General features: G+C 39.8%; 1 protein-coding gene across 5 annotated transcripts in view; it reads right to left on the bottom strand.

The window, feature by feature from the left end:
* Positions 1 to 7,070: 7,070 nt before the first annotated feature.
* LOC129943374 (uncharacterized) overlaps positions 7,071 to 22,045 on the bottom strand; it is a 44,423-nt gene continuing 29,448 nt past the window's right edge. For 2 of the 5 annotated variants that reach the window (XM_056052762.1, XM_056052766.1), the window contains exons 6-9: positions 8,556 to 12,547; positions 7,930 to 8,496; positions 7,625 to 7,877; positions 7,071 to 7,570 (exon numbers count right to left, since the gene is read on the bottom strand). In XM_056052762.1, the coding sequence (XP_055908737.1) occupies positions 11,684 to 12,547 (864 nt within the window). In that variant the 3' untranslated portion in view covers positions 7,071 to 7,570; positions 7,625 to 7,877; positions 7,930 to 8,496; positions 8,556 to 11,683. The remainder of the gene's footprint in view (positions 7,571 to 7,624; positions 7,878 to 7,929; positions 8,497 to 8,555; positions 12,548 to 22,045) is intronic. The other 3 variants (XM_056052764.1, XM_056052765.1, XM_056052763.1) reach the window with 3 other exon arrangements.

The raw sequence follows: 22,045 nt of genomic DNA, 5'->3' as shown, positions 1-22,045 counted from the left end.
CATTTTATAACGTGAAACAAAAGTACGCATTTTTTTATAACTTAAAATAAAATAATATTATTTCGTAGGCTTTATCTATGCCGCCTCAAACCTCAAACTCAAACTAGCCGTTCGGATTCCACCTAAAATTGTAGGTCCCTTCCATTCCTGACAACAGTACTCGCAGACAGGAATGGTTGAGAGTTGTAAGTCACTAGGCCCTGGTTCACTACGGACTGTTGCGCCACACAATTTAAATTAATATCTATGCCGCGAAAAATTCTATATTATTTTTGTTATTAAAAACGCTTAGACATTCTTCAAATTTTAGGTTAATTCCTCTTACATAACCGGGTCCGCTTCAAGCCATTTTACATATACATAGGAAGCTATTTTTGATATGTTGTCAAGCTGTTAATTAAGGCAAATAACTCAGAAATATGCAGATCAAATTTTGTTGACATAAAATTTAATTTTAAAAATACTAAAAAAAAATATAAAGATGTTTGGACATGTTTTTTTTAAATCTTATTTGAATTCCAAATCATACTTAATTAATCATTCTTTCAATAAATTATAAATAATGGTTTATCTATTTTGTGTATAGGGCTTGAATTCAGCATCTGTCAAAATAAGAAATGGATCGCTTAACTCTCACACAACACACACAAATTGTTAACACCGTCGTTCTTTGACTTTCAAAGTGAGAAGTAATAAATAGTTAATTAAATAAAGTGCATTTGTAGTGTTTGAGAAGCAAGAAGGCAGTTTGCAGCTATTTAAAATAATCAATTGGTAGCCAAGTGGAGGTGGCGTCCGGAAACAAATCCAAGGGTCGTATGTTCGAGTCCCAGGCTGAGTCGACGAAAAATATGATTGCTTTTTGTCATAATCGAGAAATTGTAGATTTTATCAGTTGGGAGCAAAAAGAAATGGAGAAGGAAAAAAGAGCAGGGGTATCGAAAGATACCTCTGCCAATATATCAGGCGATGTTGTGATGGTGCCAGCAGCGGTACCAAAAACAACCGCAACAACATCAGGTCAGGCTTCTGACCAGTCAACTTCCAGAATACAAAAAAGGAAATTAAAAAAACAAAGCCCAAACAAGGTTAAAAGAACCAACTCGGCTAAGCGGCAGGCGAATAAAAAAAAAATGGAAGGGAGTGGTAAAGGGGACTTTACCACTGAAAGTGACTTCTCAGACTATGCTGAGTCGGAGAAAACGGAATACATTTCCGAAGGTGGAGAGGGCCACTACAGGTCTCCGAATAATAGGTATTCAATCCTATCGGAGCCAGAGCCAGTGCCGTCAACAAAGAAGGTGTTGGAGGGAGAGGGGGACCTCCAAGAAGAAACAGAACTGGTGGAGGCCCTGCAAGCCAAACAGGCTGCCATCAGCCAGTTTGAGCAAAACCTCAAAAAGCTTAAGGAGGAAATGGAGCCCCTCCTTAGACAGTTCAAGTTGAAGCAACAGGCGCGCCGTCAAGAAGAGGCGGCTCAACGGCAACAGCAACAAAAGCAAGAAGAAAACAAAAAAAAGCAACAACAACCACAGCAAAAACAACCACAGCAACAACAACCACAAAACAAGCCCGCTTCCAAAATCTCAGGAGCGGAGCATTTTAAAAAGACACCGCCAGCAACAGCAGGCCCAAGTGTTGAGGGCCCAACAACCTCAACAAAAGCCAAACAACGGCTACAAGAAGAGTCAAAACAGCCGCAGCAACAACCAATCCTGCAGCAGCAGCAACAGCAACAGCAGCAGAAACAGCAGCAGCAGAAACAGCAGCAGCAGCAACACCAGAAACAACCACAGGCTGGAAAAGAAAAAATACCACCTATTAGGACCCATAAGGTTGACATACAGGACATTAAACAGGTATGTAAGTCGGCCACTAAGGGCAAATTCCTCATTAAAATTCTAAACGAAAAAGAAAAGAATTATTCGGTCCAGTGCTTCTCACTGGCCGAATACAAGTTAGTTAAAGAGTTGCTAAAAGAGGCCACAGCTGAGTTCTTCAGCTACACGCCTAAGAGCGAAAAATTCAAGACGGTCCTTCTGAAGGGCATAAGTTCCTGCACGGAACCGGAGGAGCTCTTAGCTGAGCTCCGCCAAAAAGCCAGTGACGATCTCGATTTTATCGGGGTCAAGTCTTTCACTACGGTGAAGTCAAGACGAGGGGGTTATAGGCTGCCAATGTTCCTCGTAACATTATCGCCCCAAAGCAGTTTGAATAGTGTCGAGAGAATCGTATCTCTCGACAATCAAGCTGTACGCTGGGAGACATTAAAAAGGCACGACGACATTCTACAATGTACGAAGTGCCAGAGGTTTGGCCATGCCAATGCCAACTGCAATATGCAGTTGCGTTGTGTCAGGTGCGGAGAAACCCACAAAGAAGGAGAGTGCAAGCTGGGGAATGAGCGGGTTGAGGATTTGACCCTGCTCAAGTGTGTCCTTTGTGGAAACCAAGGGCACCCGGCTAACTATAGGGGTTGCCCTAAGGTCCAACAAATGAAACAGAAACAGGCCAGTCAAAAAGCCGAAAAAAGTCGACAGGCTCCAACACAAAAATTCGTAGATCCTAAATTTTCCTACGCCCAAATGGTGTCAGGGAATGGGAACACGAGACAGGCTCCACCAACGGTTGCCCCAAAGGCCCCTGTGCCTAAGGCACCAGAGGTGCAGCCTGACATTGTAGCCTTGTTGTTGAGCATTCAAGGTCAACTAACAGGACTGCAAAGTCAGATAAAGGAGCAAGGCAAAAGGGTAGATCATCTCTACTCTTTGTTGCCTGGCCTGGCGCAATTTAGATCATAATGGGCGCGCTGCCGGAGACGCACCTAAAAGTCCTAGCTGTGAATGTAAATTCACTGATTAGAATTGAACGAAGAGCCAATATGTTCCAATTGTTGACAGACTACAGTCCCGATGTGTTTATGGCTAGCGAAACTAAGCTAAACCACAAACACAAATTGACTCATAAAAATTACAATATCGTAAGAAGAGACCGGCCCGACTCCACTCAAGGGGCGGTGTCGCTCTCTTTATACGAAAAGGCATTAATTATAAAGTCATATACAACAATGAATTGCGAAAGCTCAAGACGCTAGAAGTTTGCGTTGTATGCATCTCTCTCTCTCAAGGGAAGCGGATGTATATGATTGCGGCTTATGCGGCTGGAGCTCCGCAGGTCACTTACTTTGCATCAGAACTCGAGATTGTTTTTAGAGAACTTAAACTGAGCTTGGAAGAAAACTATTTCATCTTGGCCGGTGATTTGAACGCAAAACATGAAGATTGGGGAAATCAACATAGTAATCCCAGAGGTAATCATCTTTTTAATTTGTTGAATCTTTACAGCGTTGAATATGGCGTCGACCTGCTGGCTACTGAAAGGCCATCGTATCCAAGAAGCGGCTCCTTTCTGGATCTTTTGCTGTACGACACCAGACTGACAGTAACAGACAAAGTGGGTAATCACCCGCGAAACTGCTTACAGACAGTCGAGTACGACAGTGATCACTGCGGACTGGCTGCTGTAATGCAGATTCCGAACGAACGCGTGGAGTTGGAGGAATACGTTGCAACGCACTCTTACAATTACAGTAAGATGCGTTGGTCTCGTTTCACCAACGCCTTAGCGAGAGAACTTCGTTCGAGTGACATTGCCCCACCAAACAACAGAAACCTGACAAATACAGAAATTGACCAACATTTACAACAGATGGACGAAACAATAAAACGAACGATGGAACGGACAATCCCAAAGTACAGAGAACGGGACCAAATGGACGCTTACAGAAACGCGACAATTGACGCACTACGTAGGCACAAAAGTGGCTTACTGACAAGACTCAAAAACTTGCACAGACGACTTACAGACCCACGCGACTTGGAGGTTAGGACACTGAAGTCGTCAATAAAAAATGTCAATCTGTTGATTAAGGAGAACTACAGGCTATCAATTAACAAGTACTGGGACCGCAAGATCCGGTCAGTTAATTCGAGCGACCCTAGTATGTTCCCTAAAATCAACAACATATTCAGAAAAAAGAACGACAATGACCTTCCGAGTCTGAAACTCCAACGAACCGAAGAGAACAGAGACGTACTCAGGACAGCTCAAATAGATCCAGAAGAAGCCATCTTTGACGATGACTTTTATATAATTGAAGATCAGAAGGAAAAAGTGGAGGCGGTGGGAGCTGCTTTCCAGCAAGTGTACAAGGTGAATGTAAGCATTCGCCCCAACCACGACCTGGAAAACAGAGCCCTACTTAATCACTTTTACCTTCGAAATGATATGACACAATGGCGATCTGAGAACCGCGGTTTCATGCGGTTCAATGACGATTCCTTGGCAAATGCCATAATCGCCGAGCAAACGGGACCAAGTCCCTTGTTAGTGACGAAGGTTGAGCTTCAGCTCATCTTTAAGACAATAAAAAACAAAAAGTCAGCAGGTGTCGATGGTATATCCAACGTTGTACTAAGACATTTACCGATGGAAGCAATTGACATATACACCACGCTCTTCAATAATGCACTGAATAATGCATATTATCCAGTGCATTGGAAGACCGCTGTGGTTCATCCTCTCCCGAAAAAGGGAAAGGACAACTCCAACCCGTCAAATCTTCGGTCGATAAGTCTTCTTCCGAGCATCAGCAAAGTTTTCGAAAAGATCATTAATAGGGCTCTGACTAAGTGGGCTGCGGACAACAAAATAATTCCGGATAAACAGTTCGGGTTCAAGGCGGGTCATGACACAATTCATGCTGCGTCTAAACTCGTTTCTGATATCCAATGGAATAAATCAAAACAACAATGCACAGGTGCTGTCCTGGTTGATTTGGAAAAGGCCTTTGACACCGTATGGTTAGAGGGTCTTTACCTAAAACTGAGCAGGCTTGGCATTAGCAAGCCATTGTTGTATATACTTTATGATATGCTGAACGGTAGAAAGTTTGTTGTCAAAAGTGGCAATGTAACTTTTACCACAACATTCTCAATTAAAAATGGTCTTCAACAGGGAGCGGTGAATTCGCCGATTCTCTTCAGCATTTACACCAGCGATCTGATAGGTAGTCTTACAAAGGCAATTGCGTACGCCGACGATCTAATTGCGTACAGAACGGCCCGAAAGGTTGAGGTTATTAGAATTCTCTTGCAGCGTGATTTCGACAAGATTCAGCGATATTGCGACGACTGGAAACTGAAAATAAATGTCCAGAAGTCAGAGACAATTCTGTTCCGAACTCCGTTGGCTAGGGCCACGAGGGATACGTGCAAGAATTGGCGCAAGATGGTCATCGTTGATCTTCACGGGCAGCCATTAGCGAGCAAAAGTGTAGTGAAGTACCTCGGTATCTGGTTAGATCAGTATTTATATTTCGACAGACATATAAATGCTGCTCTGACCAGGGCCAGAGGAGCCTTCGCTCTGACGAAACGGCTGTTTTTTAGCAGTCGGCTTGACCCCAGAGTGAAGGTAATTTGCTACATGGCCCTCATACGGCCAATGATCGTTTATGGTTGTCCTGTGTGGTTCAACGTTGCACCTTCCCAGATGCAAAGGTTTCGGGTGTTCGAGCGGCAGTGTTTACGACGCTGTACCGGCTTATATCGAACAGCCGAATCTTCTTATGTGCATTATTATTCAAACGAGGTCCTATACAACGGGGCTCGAATCAACAGAATTGACAATTTCGTGATAAAACTCGTTCGAGGTCACATTGCAAGAGCTATGTCTTCGACCAACAATTTAATTTTCGGGGCGTTCTATCCGAAAGACGAGTATTTTGAGAGTGCACGCTTGAGCGGCTTCATTCCCCCAGAGGCATTCCTCTTTTTATATAGATGCGGTCTGATACAGGATAGATTGGCAGTTCCGTTAATCTACCACGTCAGACGAAGAACCGTGGATAGGCGACTCCTGTACAATCGGGACGTCATGGCACAAGGCGGAGCAGAGCTCCTTCGGTTCAGTAGGGCTGTGTCCGAACGGGACCGAACTGATAGGGTGAAGCAGGAGAACCAGTTTTGGTGGCTTCAATCGGCACTTGATATTGGGTAGTCGGGATGGGGCTTTAAGTCTTGGCCGGCTTACATACTTGTTTTATAGTTTTAGGGTTTAGTTTTAAGTAGAATAGGCATGGTGGCACGAAAAAAAAAAAATAAAATAAAAAAAAAAAACAAAAAACAAGAAATTAAAAAAAAAATTAAAAATACATTAAAAAAAAATAAAAATACAAAAAAAAAGACAACGAAATATGAAAAACAAAAATGTTAGATAGTTAGATTTGCTGCTGTGGTTGTTCTAGTTTTAAGTAGTTTATAGGTAGAATAGGTAGTTTAAGTTAGTTTTTAAGTTTTATTTAAGGACCTTATTTTAAGTAGTTTGTAAGTAAAAATAAATAAAAAAGGTTATTGATATTAGTTTTTTTTTCAAAATTTTCTAATAAAAACAAAACAAATAAAATTTAAATGGAAGTAAAATAGATCTTAAGGCCGAAAGGCATTAGTAATTAGTGTTATAGTTTAGCTTAGAGTGTCCGTATGGGACCATTAAGTTAGTTATAAGTTATGGATAATTTAGGCTAGTTTTATGAATTTTTGTCTAGCTTTAAGATAGGTGATTGAATTAAATAAAAATGAATTTGAAAAAAAAAAAAAAAAAAAAAATTGTTAACACCTAGTAAGCATCATCGTTTCGCTCCATGAAACAACTAAAACAGATAGCGCATTCGCGTTTCTATTTTTCTTTCGATCTGCGCATCTACGTCACGGACACTCAACGAATTTGACGTTTATTTTTCAGTATGTGAACTCAAAACAAAACAATGGCACTTTATAATAAAATGATTATTTTTCTTTAAGATAAATGGTTTTAAATGGTTAATATTTGTGTTTATTCGTAAGTTAAAGAAAATTTGTATGTTTGAGTTAAGGAAATTAATAAAAAATCGAAGTGAATGAAGAATATGGTGTTTTTTTTTTTCATTTTTAATCGGATGCATTTTTCTTCACAGTATTACCTAAAAGATTGTTTAAATAGTGACAAATGGTTAAATAAAAGATATGATGGTCTTTTTTAGTCAGTGGTTTTTCAACCTTTTATTTAGCTAATAATTTGTTTGTATTTTCTTTTTCTGGACAGTTTGCTTTCAATGATTTGTCGGTTTAGTTTTCGCATACGGAAGTACATGCGACAACGAAAGAAAAGCTTCATAATCTTCTCATCGCATTCGATCTTTGCTTTCTCGGCAACTTCAAGTAAATGCAAGATGTAGTTTGGACAGATGTAAATGCCTTGACCTTCCCCATTTACGGCATTAAAAACATTTTCTAATGCAAATGAGCCATTATTGTGGGATTTGCTTTAGACAAGCCTCCTTCGTCCAAATGATTTACCCAAAAGCTTTCGTCTGGTTCAATTTGTTTCAGGTTTGGTATGGTGTTTTTAAAACGATGGCAAACGTAGCCAGCCAAGTTTTCCAAACCATCGTAAGTAAATGGGAGATTTTCTTCTGGTTTAGAAGCAATAGGCATGCTATTGTCGACTTTGACAACGACAAAAATCCTTCCTGAAAAAGCGAATATTATTAAGATGAATCAACTATTAGATTGTGAGGTCAAACCTGTCAAAGAAGTTTCTTCCAAACATAAGTCTGGTGTATTATCCACACCAACATTTTCGTTGTCAGAAAGTGCACCTTCTTTGTGCCCAAGGATGTATGAACTCATCCTGAAGACCACCTTTAGCTCTTATGACACCTAAGAAATTTTCAAGGACGTCTTAGTTCAATCGGTATGCCATTATGAATTTAATGCCAAAACGTTCCAATACATCCTTGTGTAATAATTGCAAGGCATTATTAGATTGCACGATGCCTTCAATATAACACATTCAATAGTGTTTATTTGAAATAGTTTTTTAGCTTACCTTTTTGAAATGGTAGCAAACATTTTTTGCCAACTACTCGCACATTTAAAATCAAATCCGACATGTTATCTAAAATTTTATTTTGGGTTTCCAAATGTAGTTTGTATGCGTGGACCCTTTCACGTGAAACACTGTAGGGAGACCTGACATTCATGACGTCGAACCAATCATTTGCCTGCAAAAAAATTTAAACTGAAATACTGTCCGATACATTACTGTTTAGAGACTTGCATATTTGAACAGTTGATAGCATTCTTCCCAACTTTCGTCTTCGATGTATCCCAGGCTAACAGCTCGCGACAACGCTTTGGCGACAGTGTGTGAGAACAACTTTGTAGCATGTTTGACTTTTTGTCTTTCTGCTTGTACAACATTCAATGTTTTGGCTGTAATCTTATGAGTTATACTCAGCTCTCCCGAAGTTAAGGTAAGAAGTTTTAAAATTATATCTTTTTTAACAACCTTTCCTTTAATTTGAAATCCTTGGTCAATAAAGTGATTCCTTACCAATTTTATTAAATGTGGTACTCGACGAATACGAAAATTCTTTGTTCTTTAAAAACAAACCTGTTAAGGGATTGATTTAATCAATTAATTAAAGCATTTTTTATTTTATATGAAATTACACAACAAGGATTTTCCATACTAACACTAAGCTCTGTATAGAGTCCTCTGTTCGCTCCACCTAAATCACTTGCGATTGCCACTACTGTGAAACCACAGGTCCCAACTTTTTCGATGATATCGAATAAAATGCCCTTCGTCATCTTACAATCATAATCATAAAATATGGGCTGCTTTCATTTTTCAACTAAACCTATATGTGTTAGCACTTAACGATGAAAAATAATCGAATATTTACCTCTCAGCATCCCTACTTGCACGTAAGACGCTGGCTTGTGTAGACTACAAATTCTTGCAGTCAGAACATTAATTTTATCCTTGCGTTTAGTGAACAAGACCCACTGCTTCGAGAGAGCTTGAATCTTTCGTTATCTTATTTCTTTCGTTGTTGTTGCAGTTGCAAAACAGAACAAACACCCATGTTTATTAATAAATGTTTTTTTTTTTTGTATAAATTATGAATAATTTTTTAAATTCACTTCATAACAGAAAATAGATTGAAATTGCGCCAAATATACTAGCTCTCTTCAATTGATTGAGTGTTCGTGACGTCACGATAGTTTGACAACCAAAACCTCACATGCGCAATGCGCTATCTTTATTAGTGTTGATTGTAAATTCCTTCTTCAAAAATGAATATGGAACGACTGCCAATTAGGAGCGTTATAATCAAATAAAAATTTAACTCTCGAGCACTTAAAACCAACATTCGTCAAGATATAGCTGAGACATCATACGTGTCAAAATATGGTCAGTAATACCACAAAAGAATCGATGCTTGCAACAATTCGCTTGCTGGTCATTAAAATTATGTAGTGCTTCACACATAATGTCAACGTTCACACTTTATAATAAAAAAGAAATATCATGAAAAAAATGTATTTACATATACATATATAAAATATATTGGCTTATAAATAAATAAATAAATTGAGTGACGCAACCAATAGTCTGTTGAGAACTAGGGAATAGTGACTTTCAACCATTCCTGTGTGCGAATAATATTGTCCCTGCCGAATCCGAACGGTTTATTTAAGAAAATACTTTTCATGACAAAAATTATTCTTGGGAAACTTGTCAATTCCTCGCAAAAAATTTAAATCTATAAAAAAATTTAAGCAAAATTGGTAAAAGTTGATATTCAATTCTTGTCAACGTAAGGTAATGGTCTTGGAAAACTCCCAATCTGTATTTGTTTATATCGGGTTTTTCAATACGAGGCCTTAAAATGCTTTGGATATCAATGAATTTCTGTATTCCTGTGGAAGTACGTTTGATGGCATTATATATGGAACTCAATTTTTTTATCATGGCCACCACGGGCACGCTAGCAGAAGTCCAGACATTGAACCCAGTTTTCAAGCATAAGCGGACGGTTTTCAAGCATAAAAAGCCGAAACCACTGCAATTTCACGTTCGATATTCGTACGAAGTTCATCAATCGTCGCTGGCTTGTTGGCATAGACCATAGGCTTGACGTATCCCCACATGAAATAGTCTTACGGCGTCAAATCGCGCGACCGAGACGGCCAAGTGACTGGGCTATTTTGTATGATACCACGTTCTCCAAACTTGGTTTCCAATTAACTGATTGTGACATTCGCTGTGTGGCTGTGGCGCAGTACTATTGAAACCACATGTCCAGGTCGACATCACGGAAGAGGTACGGCCCAATGACGCCACCGGCCCATAGAACACACAAACCGTAATTTTTCGGGATGCAATGATGACTCGTGGAGTACGTATAGATTGCTGCCTGACCAATACCACATATTTTGTTTATTGACGAAGCCAATCAAACCGAAAATGAGCCTCATCGCTGAAGATGATTTTTCAAGTTGTTGCTCAGCCCAGTTCACGAACATACGGGTGTTCAAGTGGCTTCAGTTCTTGTGTCAATTTAATCTTGTAAGGATGTAAGCCAAAATCTTTTCACAAAATTCACCACAATTTCGGCTCATTGTTGGCTCGTATATCTTTCCGTTATGCAATGGTAAACCTTACTGAAGAGAAATGTCAAAAGAGCGGCAAGAAATATGGCGCCGTAAAATATTGTTGGTAATTATTATTAATTTTTTTAAGAATAAACAGAGATATATACTTCAAATTAATTATCTCACACAAAATATTGGTATGAATATTTTGGTTAAGTGCAAGACAAATCGACAGACGGAATAAGAAGTTATCAGTGTATATCTTCTGGCCTCTTTTTTTTTTGATTTTTTAGGTTTCTATTTAGATTTATCAAAATGCTTTGGATATTAAAAAAGAATTTTGATAGCGCAACGGTACCATGCTTTGCAGTCCGTCATTTACATCCAAAGGGAATTAAGGCGTGAGCTAAGCGGTACTCTCCCGAGTAGATGGACAATTATGAGTAAACATGTTTGCCGAATATGGAAGCATCGCAGACAGTACCATTGACCGTATCCAATGTTTGTTTTCAGAATACAATCGCCGCTGTAGCATCGGCAATACAGGCGAATGCAAGCATTTCAAATCGGCCCACAAGTCACTTGACCCGACTGCAACAGATTTTGTTTATATGAGGTATGTCAAGCAGGAAGTGTACAAACCGAAACCTAGAAATTTGACTGAATTGAAGGAGTCCATAATGACAATAATTAAGGCGATCCCAACTTCAACCCTTCAGGCCACATTGAACAATTTTTTAATCAGATGACGCATATCTGTGGGGTGCTGGTCATTTGCGGGTTATCTTCTTTAAAAACAATAAACTATATAAAATAAAACATATTTTTCTTTTCAATAAAACAAACTTAAAAATAAAACTTTTTTAAATATCTTATCGTAGCACAATTGGTGCGCCACCCCGTACTTATTAATTACATTTACAAACTGTTCCGTAAATTAATCTATTAACTGGTTTATAAATGTTTTTATTTTAATAATACTAAGTATAAGGAAAATACGACAAAGTAAATGAAATTTTTGACGCAAGTTATAATACAAGTTGTATAAAATCTTGTTACAATAATCAAATAATGTTATGTGATAACATGACTATTCATTATTATTTCATAAAACCATGAAATGGTATTAAATATTTTTTAATTTGCATGAAAATATCCTCTGATTGAGTTAAAAAAAACTGCAATATTGGTCGGTATTAGTAACACTCAACGTGGCTAGTATTGCTGATATTACTAGATAATAACATATCATCTAAAAGAGATGATAAACTTTCTGACGATTGGTACCAATTTTTACGATTTTCTACAATTCTGTCAAAATCAAATCCGCTTAGCTGTCTAACAAATTCCTTCGGAGTCGTTACGCGAAATTTGTTTTCTTTTTTCAAAATCGGCTCAATTTTAACACTCGTAAGTTTATAGCAACTGGTTATCAATTGCGTGTCTCTTGCAGATATAATTTCGTTTATTATGTTATTGTTTATATTTTTAAAGTTAACATCTTTTTCTTCCGGAACAGATTTTATGTTAGAAGCAGCATGCAAGGACACTTGTTTCTGTAATTTTACATGACACAAATCGTCAGTTATTGCCTTTTCATAATTGTATTTGTTAAGTTTCGAATATAATCCTTTTACAACTCGAACAGCTTCTTTTACTACTTCTAAATCGCAACTGTCACTGAGGCACTTAAGTATAACGTCCAAACAGCCAATTATTGATAGTTCATTCATTACTTTTGTAAACCTCAACAAAATTTCAGCTTCAGTTAAAGTTACAATTTTTTTTGCTTCTCTTGAAAATGTGACTGTGGGAAAAGTACCATCTATCATGCCTTGATTTGTGAGTAAAACGTGGATAACCATTTCCCAGAAATTTAGAGCCGAAACTTTTACTTCCCAGTATAAGTCATTTTCTCCGATGTAGGCAAGTGTTTTGTAAAGTTGTTCAAAATTTGAAGCTTCAATTCGATGATGTCCGTACATTTGCGTAAGGCAAGATATTGCTTCTTTTCTTACAATACCTTCACTTTCATCGTTCGTCATTTCCAAGAGATATTTCTAGAAAAAAAAATGTATTTAATTAAAATATATGAACTACATTGATAAAAGAGGCTTAAATTTTATTTGGAGAATCCTATTGAATACTAAGTAGTACCCTTGGCGACTTATGAGTAGTGCTTTGACTGTCATTTCAGATGTCTTGAGTTGAACTCCTGTGACATAAAGAGTTCTTCACGGGTACTGCCTCTTGCGAGGAATTGACAAATTCTCCTTGAGTAATTCTGGTAATGAAAAGTGCTTTCCAAATTATAGCAATTCTGATTCAGCTTAAAACTCTAGGTCTCTTCCATTCCTGACAAACATTACTAGAACACAGGAATGGTTGAGAGTTTCGAGTCACTAGGCCCTAGTTCTCAAAGGACTTTTGCAAGAGCTACTTCTTTTACTTTAATTTTATATCGTAAAAAGCATTTAAACTTAAACTTCAGTAACATAAAGTTTCAAGTTTCACCGTGTATTACTGAAGACACATTCTTATTCTTGTGTTCGGTTCTTTTTTGTCTAAACGACAAATTTAAGGTAGTTAATTTCAAAAATTCGGTAGTACCCGTGGCATGATGGTTAGTGCGTTGGACTCAGTCGTTCTTTGACTTCCAGAGAGATAGCAAGTGTTTACAAGTGATTTATAGTTAATTTAAAATTAAAAAGTGCATTTGTAGGCTTTTCCTTTTAAGAAGGCAGTAAGCCACATTTTCAACAACTAATCGGTAGCCTAGTGGAGGTGGCGTCCGAACCCTTGATATTAGTTTTTTCTCATAATTTTCTAATAAATACAAAATAAATAAAATTAAAATGAAGTAAAATAGATCTTAGGGCCGAAAGGCATTAGTTTTAAGTGTTATAGTTTAACTTAGAGTGTCCGTATGGGACCATTAAGTTAGTTGTAAGTTATGGATAATTAGGCTAGTTTTATGAATTTTTGTCTAGCTTTAAGATAGGTTTAAGAATGAATTAATAAAAATGAATTTAAAAAAAAAAAAAAAAAAAAAGTGGCGTCCGAACACAACTCCAAGGGTCGTGGGTTCGAATCCCGTGCGGAGTGCACTAGAAATCTGGAAGCTTTTTTTCACAATCGTGAAATCGTAGATTTTATAGATTGGGAAAAAAAGCAAATGGAGAAGGAGAGGAATGCAGGGGTATCGAAAGATACCTCTGCCAATACATCAGGTGATGTTACTGTGGTGCAAGCAGCGGTACAAAAAATCACCGAAACAACATCAGACCAGTCAACGGACCAGTGGGCCATTGTTAAGAGAAAGAGGCAATCTCCCAATTTGGTAAAGCGAACCAATCCAGCTAAGCGGAACGCTAATAAAAAAAAATGGAAGAAAAGACGAAAGGTGTGACGTCAGAGCACGAAACATCGGAGAGTGACGACTCTGGGAGCCCAGATTACGTCTCAGAGGGTGGAGAAGGGCAGTTTAGGTCACCGAAATATAGGAACAAGATCCTATCGGAGCCAGAACCGCCAACAAATAAATCGTTGGAGGGGGAAGTGGACCAAATCCTCCAAGAAGAGAATCAACTGATGGAGGCACTGCAAACTAATCAGGCCGCCATCAGTAAATTTGAAGAAAGCCTGAAAAAACTAAAGGAGGAAATAGAGCCACTCCTCAGTCAACTTAAGCTTAAGCAGGAAGCGCGCCGGCAGCAAGTGGCAGCGCAACGCCAACTGCAACAAAAACAACAACCACAGCAGCAAAAACAACCACCACCCAAGCCCGCTCCCAAAAACACAGGAGCGGAGCAAAATAAAAAGAAGCCAGCAGCAGCGACAGGCCCAATTGCTGAGGGCCCATCGACGACGGCTAAGGCCAAACAGCAGCAACAACAACAGCTAAAACAACAGCAGCAGAAACAGCAGCAGCAGCAACCGAAACAGCAGCAGCAACACCAGAAACAACCACAGCCCAAGGAGAAGGTGCCACCAATTAGAACCTATCAGGTTGACCTGCAGGACTTGAAACAGGTATGTAAGTCGGCCACTAAGAGGAATTTTTTACTAAATATTTTGAACGAAAAAGAAAAGCGGTATTCGGTGCAGTGCTTCTCACTGGCCGAATACAAGCTAGTGAAAGAGTTATTAAAAGAGGCCACAGCTGAGTTCTTCAGCTTCACGCCCAAATGTGAGAAATTTAAGACGGTCCTTCTGAAGGGCATAAGTTCCTGCACGGAACCGGAGGAGCTCTTAGCTGAGCTCCGCCAAAAAGCTAGTGACGATCTCGATTTTATCGGGTTCAAGCCTTTCACTACGGTGAAGTCCAGACGAGGGGTTTATAGGCTGCCAATGTTCCTCGTAACATTATCGCCCCAAACCAGTTTTGAGTGTGTGAAGAAAATCAAATCCCTCGACTTTCAAGCTGTACACTGGGACACATTAAAAAGGCACGACGACATTTTACAATGTATACAGTGAGTATCGAAACTATAATGGGATATATTTTTTAAAAAAACTTATTTATACGGAATTATATAGATCAGAGCGTGCAGGGTTTTTGTATTGCACACTGTATCTGTGTAAGAGTTAAGTGCTTGCTTACAGGAGATGAAAAGGAGTATAAAGTACAAAAAATTAAATAGGGATGATTCTATGTGGAGTCGAATTGTTCTTGCACAGGCAGTTTTTTTTTTAATTTAATTTAATGACTGTTGCAAAGGCTACTTTTAATTGTTTCAATTGTTTTTAATAGAAGTGACGTATTTTGTGACAAGACAAGACAGGAATGTGACTGACTCAGTTGATTTTAGACAATCTTGAATTACATGGAATTTTAGTAAGTAACAGTCGAAGCCAGTTGTTGTGTATTTACCAACCCTGAACTCAGCAATCTATAATAACACCTACGCACCCTGGAGAGTTATTTGCGATGAAAATGGTAGACTTCCTTCTGTCAAAAATACCTTGTCGTTTCTTTCTCTTTTGCGATAACCTCCAAACCTTCAGGTCATAATTTTATTATACTTAAGAAAGGTACTTGAATTAATAAATGAATTTTTATATAGATAGGATCGTCTTCTTATTTAAGTAGGCAAGAACTTAACACCAGTCATGATAATGGTTCGAATATTAAAGGGTGTTCAAAATCGAATTCGAACCCTGGAATTAATAGCATTTTTCGCTCCATGTTGCTGCAATTCCTTATAGATAGTACATCTAGAGGCAAAAAACATTGCAGAATCTTTAGGAAATAAAATGTTTGAATTTTACAGCTGCTTGCTAATTTGGTTTGATATTTTAGAAAATACAAATAAAACTTATAAGATATTTTGTTTGGCTCTTTTGGTCTTTTTGTTTTTGGAATACAAATAAAAAACTTATTTCATTTTTTCCCAACGTTTCGTAAGTGTTCCTTACTTCTTTAGGGGTGTCCTTATTAAATACTTAACATTAAATCACATTAATTCTATTAATTTTACTCCCATTCCTACATGTTTCCAACGACGGCACTGACACAAAATTAAAAATAAATTAATAAAAAGAATATGAAATAAATAATAGGCATAAACAAGAAAAACTATCAAATTAAACAGAATTGACACTTATATCACAGAATGTTCGCAGGTACTTTTGTGTTCATTGTCCTCTTAATTTTTTTCCGGGATACGTAAGCTTTCCAGAGTGAGACGTTTGTTTAATTTCCTCTCCCTGTCCAGTTCTTTTACCCCTTGGAAGTCCATCGAGTGTCCACTCTGTGCTATGTGCTGCGAAAGCCCTGTTGACTCTTTATTCTTTCTTACGTCTGCTTCGTGTTCCGCTAGTTTTACACCTAAGCTTCTCTTCGTTTGTCCTATGTATACCAAATCACAGCACAGAGTAGTCAGTCGTTATTTGACTTCCAACCAGTGAAGAAGTGCTTATTTTTATTTTATTTTCAAGAAAAACAAGTTCAAAAAGTGTGTTAGTCAATCTAAAGTTGGCAAATTGCCACAACTTTTTTAAACACATCGGTAGCTCAGTGGAGGTGGCGTCTGCAGACGAATCCAGAGGTCGTGGGTTCGAATCCCGGGCGGAGTCGACGAAAAATATTATTGCTTTTTTTCATAATCGAGAAATTGTTGATTTCATCGATTGGGAAGAGAAGCAAATGGTTAAGGAGAAGAAAGCTGGGGTATCGAAAGATACCTCGGCCAACACATCAGGCGATATTACGGTGGTGCCAGTAACAGCACCACAAACAACAGCAACAACATCTGGTCAAACATCAGACCACTGGATAGAAGCAGCAGCAACTATCAAAAAAAGAAAATTAAAAAAGCATAGCCCAAACAAAGTGGAGAGGGCCAACTCTGCTAAGCGTCGGGACATGCGGAAAGAAATGGAGGGTGGTAAAGGAGGAGTTACCACCGAGAGCGAGTTTTCAGACTACGCAGAGTCTGAAAAAACTGAATACGTATCTGAAGGTGGAGAGGGGCTCTTCAGGCCTCCGAATATGGATTTAATCCTATCGGAGCCAGAGCCAGTCCCGCCGACAACGAAGGCTTTGGAGGTAGTGGTGGACCTCCAAAATGAAATAGAACTGGTGCAGGCCCTGCAAACCAAACAGGCAGCCATCAGCCAGTTCGAGCAAAGGCTCAATAAGCTCAAGGAAGAAATAGAGCCCCTCCTCAGTGCACTTAAGCACAAACAAGAGGCGCGCCGACAAGAAGAGGCAGCGCAAAAGCTACATGAGCAAAAACAACTGCAGCAAAAACAACAGCAACAACAACTACAGCAGCAAAAACAACCACAACATAAGCCCGCTCCCAAAAACACAGGAGCGGAGCAAAATAAAAAGAAGCCAGCAGCAGTCACAGGCCCAAATGTTGAGGGCCCATCAACCTCAAGTAAAGCAATGCAGCAGCAACAACAGCAGCAGAAACAGCAGCAGCAGAAACAACAGCAGCAGAAGCAGCAACAACAGCAGCAACACCAGAAACACAGCCCAAGAAGGAGAAGGTGCCACCAATTAGGACCTACCGGGTTGACCTGCAAGACTTGAAACAGGTATGTAAGTCGGCCACTAAGGGCAAATTTTTAATCAATATTCTGAATGAAAAAGAAAAGCGGTATTCGGTACAGTGCTTCTCACTGGCCGAATACAAATTACTTAAAGAAGTGCTGAAACAGGCCACCGCTGAGTTCTTCAGCTTTACGCCTAAGAGCGAAAAATTCCAGACGGTCCTTCTGAAGGGCATAAGTTCCTGCACGGAACCAGAGGAGCTCTTAGCTGAGCTCCGTCAAAAAGCCACGGACGATCTCGATTTTATCGGGGTCAAGCCGTTCACTACGGTGAAGTCCAGGTGAGAGGGTTATAGGCTGCCAATGTTCCTGGTAACATTATCGCCCCAAAGCAGTTTCGATAGTGTGAAGAAAATCACATCTCTCGACTATCAAACTGCACGCTGGGATACATTAAAAAGGCACGACGGCATTTTACAATGTACTAACTGCCAGAGGTTTGGCCATGCCAATGCCAACTGCAATATGCAGTTGCGTTGTGTCAGGTGCGGAGAAACCCACAAAGTAGGAGAATGTAAGCTGGGGAATGAGCGGGTTGAGGATTTGACCCTGCTCAAGTGTGTCCTTTGTGGAAACCAAGGGCACCCGGCTAACTATAGGGGTTGCCCTAAGGTCCAACAAATGAAGCAAAAACAGGCCAGTCAAAAAGCCGAAAAAAGTCGAACAGTTCGACAGGCTCCAACACAAAAATTCGTGGATCCCAAATTCTCTTACGCCCAAATGGTGTCAGGGAGTGGAAACACGAGACAGGCTCCACCAACGGTTGCCCCAAAGGCCCCTGTGCCTAAGGCACCAGAGGTGCAGCCTGACATTGTAGCCTTGTTGTTGAGCATTCAAGGTCAACTAACAGGACTGCAAAGTCAGATAAAGGAGCAAGGCAAAAGGGTAGATCATCTCTACTCTTTGTTGCCTGGCCTGGCGCAATTAAGACCATAATGGGCGCGCTGCCGGAGACGCCCCTAAAAGTCCTAGCTGTGAATGTAAATTCACTGATTAGGATTGAACGAAGAGCCAATATGTTCCAATTGTTGAAAGACTACAGTCCCGATGTGTTTATGGCTAGCGAAACTAAGCTAAACCACAACCACAAATTGACTCATAAAAATTACAATATCGTAAGAAGAGACCGGCCCGACTCCACTCAAGGGGGCGGTGTCGCTCTCTTTATACGAAAAGGCATTAATTAAAAAGTCATATACAACAATGAATTGCGAAAGCTCAAGACGCTAGAAGTTTGCGTCGTATGCATCTCTCTCTCTCAAGGGAAGCGGATGTATATGATTGCGGCTTATGCGGCTGGAGCTCCGCAGGTTACTTACTTTGCTTCAGAACTCGAGATTCTTTTTAGGGAACTTAAACTGAGCTTGGAAGAAAACTATTTTATCTTGGCCGGTGATTTGAACGCAAAACATGAAGATTGGGGAAATCAACATAGTAATCCCAGAGGTAATCATCTTTTTAATTTGATGAATCTTTACAGCGTTGAATATGGCGTCGACCTGCTGGCTACTGAAAGGCCATCGTATCCAAGAAGCGGCTCCTTTCTGGACCTTTTGCTGTACGACACCAGACTGACAGTTACAGACAAAGTGGGTAATCACCCGCGAAACTGCTTACAGACAGTCGAGTACGACAGTGATCACTGCGGACTGGCTGCTGTAATGCAGATTCAGAACGAACGCGTGGAGTTGGAGGAATACGTTCCAACGCATTCTTACAATTACAGTAAGATGCGTTGGCCTCGTTTCACCAATTACCTAGCGAGAGAACTTCGTTCGAGTGACATAGCCCCACCAAACAACAGAAACCTGACAAATACAGAAATCGACCAACACTTACAACAGATGGACGAAACAATAAAACGAACGATGGAACGGACAATCCCAAAGTACAAAGAACGGGACCAAATGGACGCTTACAGAAACGCGACAATTGACGCACTACGTAGGCACAAGAGTGGCTTACTGACAAGACTCAAAAACTTGCACAGACGACTTACAGACCCACGAGACTTGGAGGTTAGGACACTGAAATCGTCAATAAAAAATGTCAATCTGTTGATTAAGGAGAACTACAGGCTATCAATTAACAAGTACTGGGACCGCAAGATCCGGTCAGTTAATTCGAGTGACCCTAGTATGTTCCCTAAAATCAACAAGATATTCAGGAAAAAAAACGATAATGACCTTCCGTGTCTTAAACTCCAAAGAACTGAAGAGAACAGAGACGTACTCAGAACAGCGCAAATAGATCCAGAGGAAGCCATCTTTGACGATGACTTTTACATAATTGAAGATCCGAAGGAAAAAGTGGAGGCGGTGGGAGCTGCTTTCCAGCAAGTGTACAAGGTGAATGTTAGCATTCGCCCCAACCACGACCTGGAAAACAGAGCCCTACTTAATCACTTTTACCTCCGTAATGATATCACACATTGGCGATCTGAGAACCGCGGTTTCATGCGGTTCAATGACGATTCCTTGGCAAATGTCGATGGTATATCCAACGTTGTACTAAGACATTTACCGATGGAAGCAATTGACATATACACCACGCTCTTCAATAATGCACTGAATAATGCATATTATCCAGTGCATTGGAAGACTGCTGTGGTTCATCCTCTCCCGAAAAAGGGAAAGGACAACTCCAACCCGTCAAATCTTCGGTCGATAAGTCTTCTTCCGAGCATCAGCAAAGTTTTCGAAAAAATCATTAATAGGGCTCTGACTAAGTGGGCTGCGGACAACAAAATAATTCCGGATAAACAGTTCGGGTTCAAGGCGGGTCATGACACAATTCATGCTGCGTCTAAACTCGTTTCTGATATCCAATGGAATAAATCAAAACAACAATGCACAGGTGCTGTTCTGGTTGATTTGGAAAAGGCCTTTGACACCGTATGGTTAGAGGGTCTTTACCTAAAACTAAGCAGGCTTGGCATAAGCAAGCCATTGTTGTATATACTTTATGATATGCTTAACGGTAGAAAGTTTGTTGTCAAAAGTGGCAATGTAACTTCTACCACAACATTCTCAATTAAAAATGGTCTTCAACAGGGAGCGGTGAATTCGCCGATTCTCTTCAGCATTTACACCAGCGATCTGATAGGTAGTCTTACAAAGGCAATTGCGTACGCCGATGATCTAATTGCGTACAGAACGGCCCGAAAGGTTGAGGTTATTAGAATTCTCTTGCAGCGTGATTTCGACAAGATTCAGCGATATTGCGACGACTGGAAACTGAAAATAAATGTCCAGAAGTCAGAGACAATTCTGTTCCGGACTCCGTTGGCTAGGGCCACGAGGGATACGTGTAAGAATTGGCGCAAGATGGTCATCGTTGATCTTCACGGGCAGCCATTGGCGAGCAAAAGTGTAGTGAAGTACCTCGGTATCTGGTTAGATCAGTATTTATATTTCGACAGACATATAAATGCTGCTCTGACCAGGGCCAGAGGAGCCTTCGCTCTGACGAAACGGCTGTTTTTTAGCAGTCGGCTTGACCCCAGAGTGAAGGTAATTTGCTACATGGCCCTCATACGGCCAATGATCGTTTATGGTTGTCCTGTGTGGTTCAACGTTGCCCCTTCCCAGATGGAGAAGTTTCGGGTGTTCGAGCGGCAGTGTTTACGACGCTGTACCGGCTTATATCGAACAGCCGAATCTTCTTATGTGCATTATTTTTCCAACGAGGTCCTATACAACGGGGCTCGAATCAACAGAATTGACAATTTCGTGATAAAACTCGTTCGAGGTCACATTGCAAGAGCTATGTCTTCGACCAACAATTTAATTTTCGGGGCGTTCTATCCGAACGACGAGTATTTTGAGAGTGCACGCTTGAGCGGCTTCATTCCCCCAGAGGCATTCCTCTTTTTAGATAGATGCGGTCTGATACAGGATAGATTGGCAGTTCCGTTAATCTACCACGTCAGACGAAGAACCGTGGATAGGCGACTCCTGTACAATCGGGACGTCATGGCACAAGGCGGAGCAGAGCTCCTTCGGTTCAGTAGGGCTGTGTCCGAACGGGACCGAACTGATAGGGTGAAGCAGGAGAACCAGTTTTGGTGGCTTCAATCGGCACTTGATAATGGGTAGTCGGGATGGGGTTTAAGCCTTGGCCGGCTTACATACTTGTTTTATAGTTTTAGGGTTTAGTTTTAAGTAGAATAGGCATGGTGGCACAAAAAAAAAATTAAAAAATAAAAAGAAAAAAAACAAAAAAAAAAACAAAAGAAAATTAAAAACAAAAAAAATCAAAGAAAAAAAAAAAAACATGGAATAAAAAAAAAAAAAAAAAAAAAAACATACAAAAAAGACAGTAAAATATAAACACAAAAAACGTTAGATTTGATGCTGTGGTTGTTCTAGTTTTAAGTAGTTTATAGGTAGAATAGGTAGTTTAAGTTAGTTTTAAGTTTTATTTAAGGACCTAACTTTAAGTAGTTTGTAAGTAAAAATAAATAAAAAAAGGGATATTGATATTAGTTTTTTGTT

The sequence above is a fragment of the Eupeodes corollae genome, chromosome 1, assembly GCF_945859685.1.
Source record: "Eupeodes corollae chromosome 1, idEupCoro1.1, whole genome shotgun sequence".
In the NCBI taxonomy this organism is placed as follows: Eukaryota; Metazoa; Arthropoda; class Insecta; order Diptera; family Syrphidae; genus Eupeodes; species Eupeodes corollae.
This window is presented reverse-complemented; position numbering and strand designations above follow the sequence as displayed.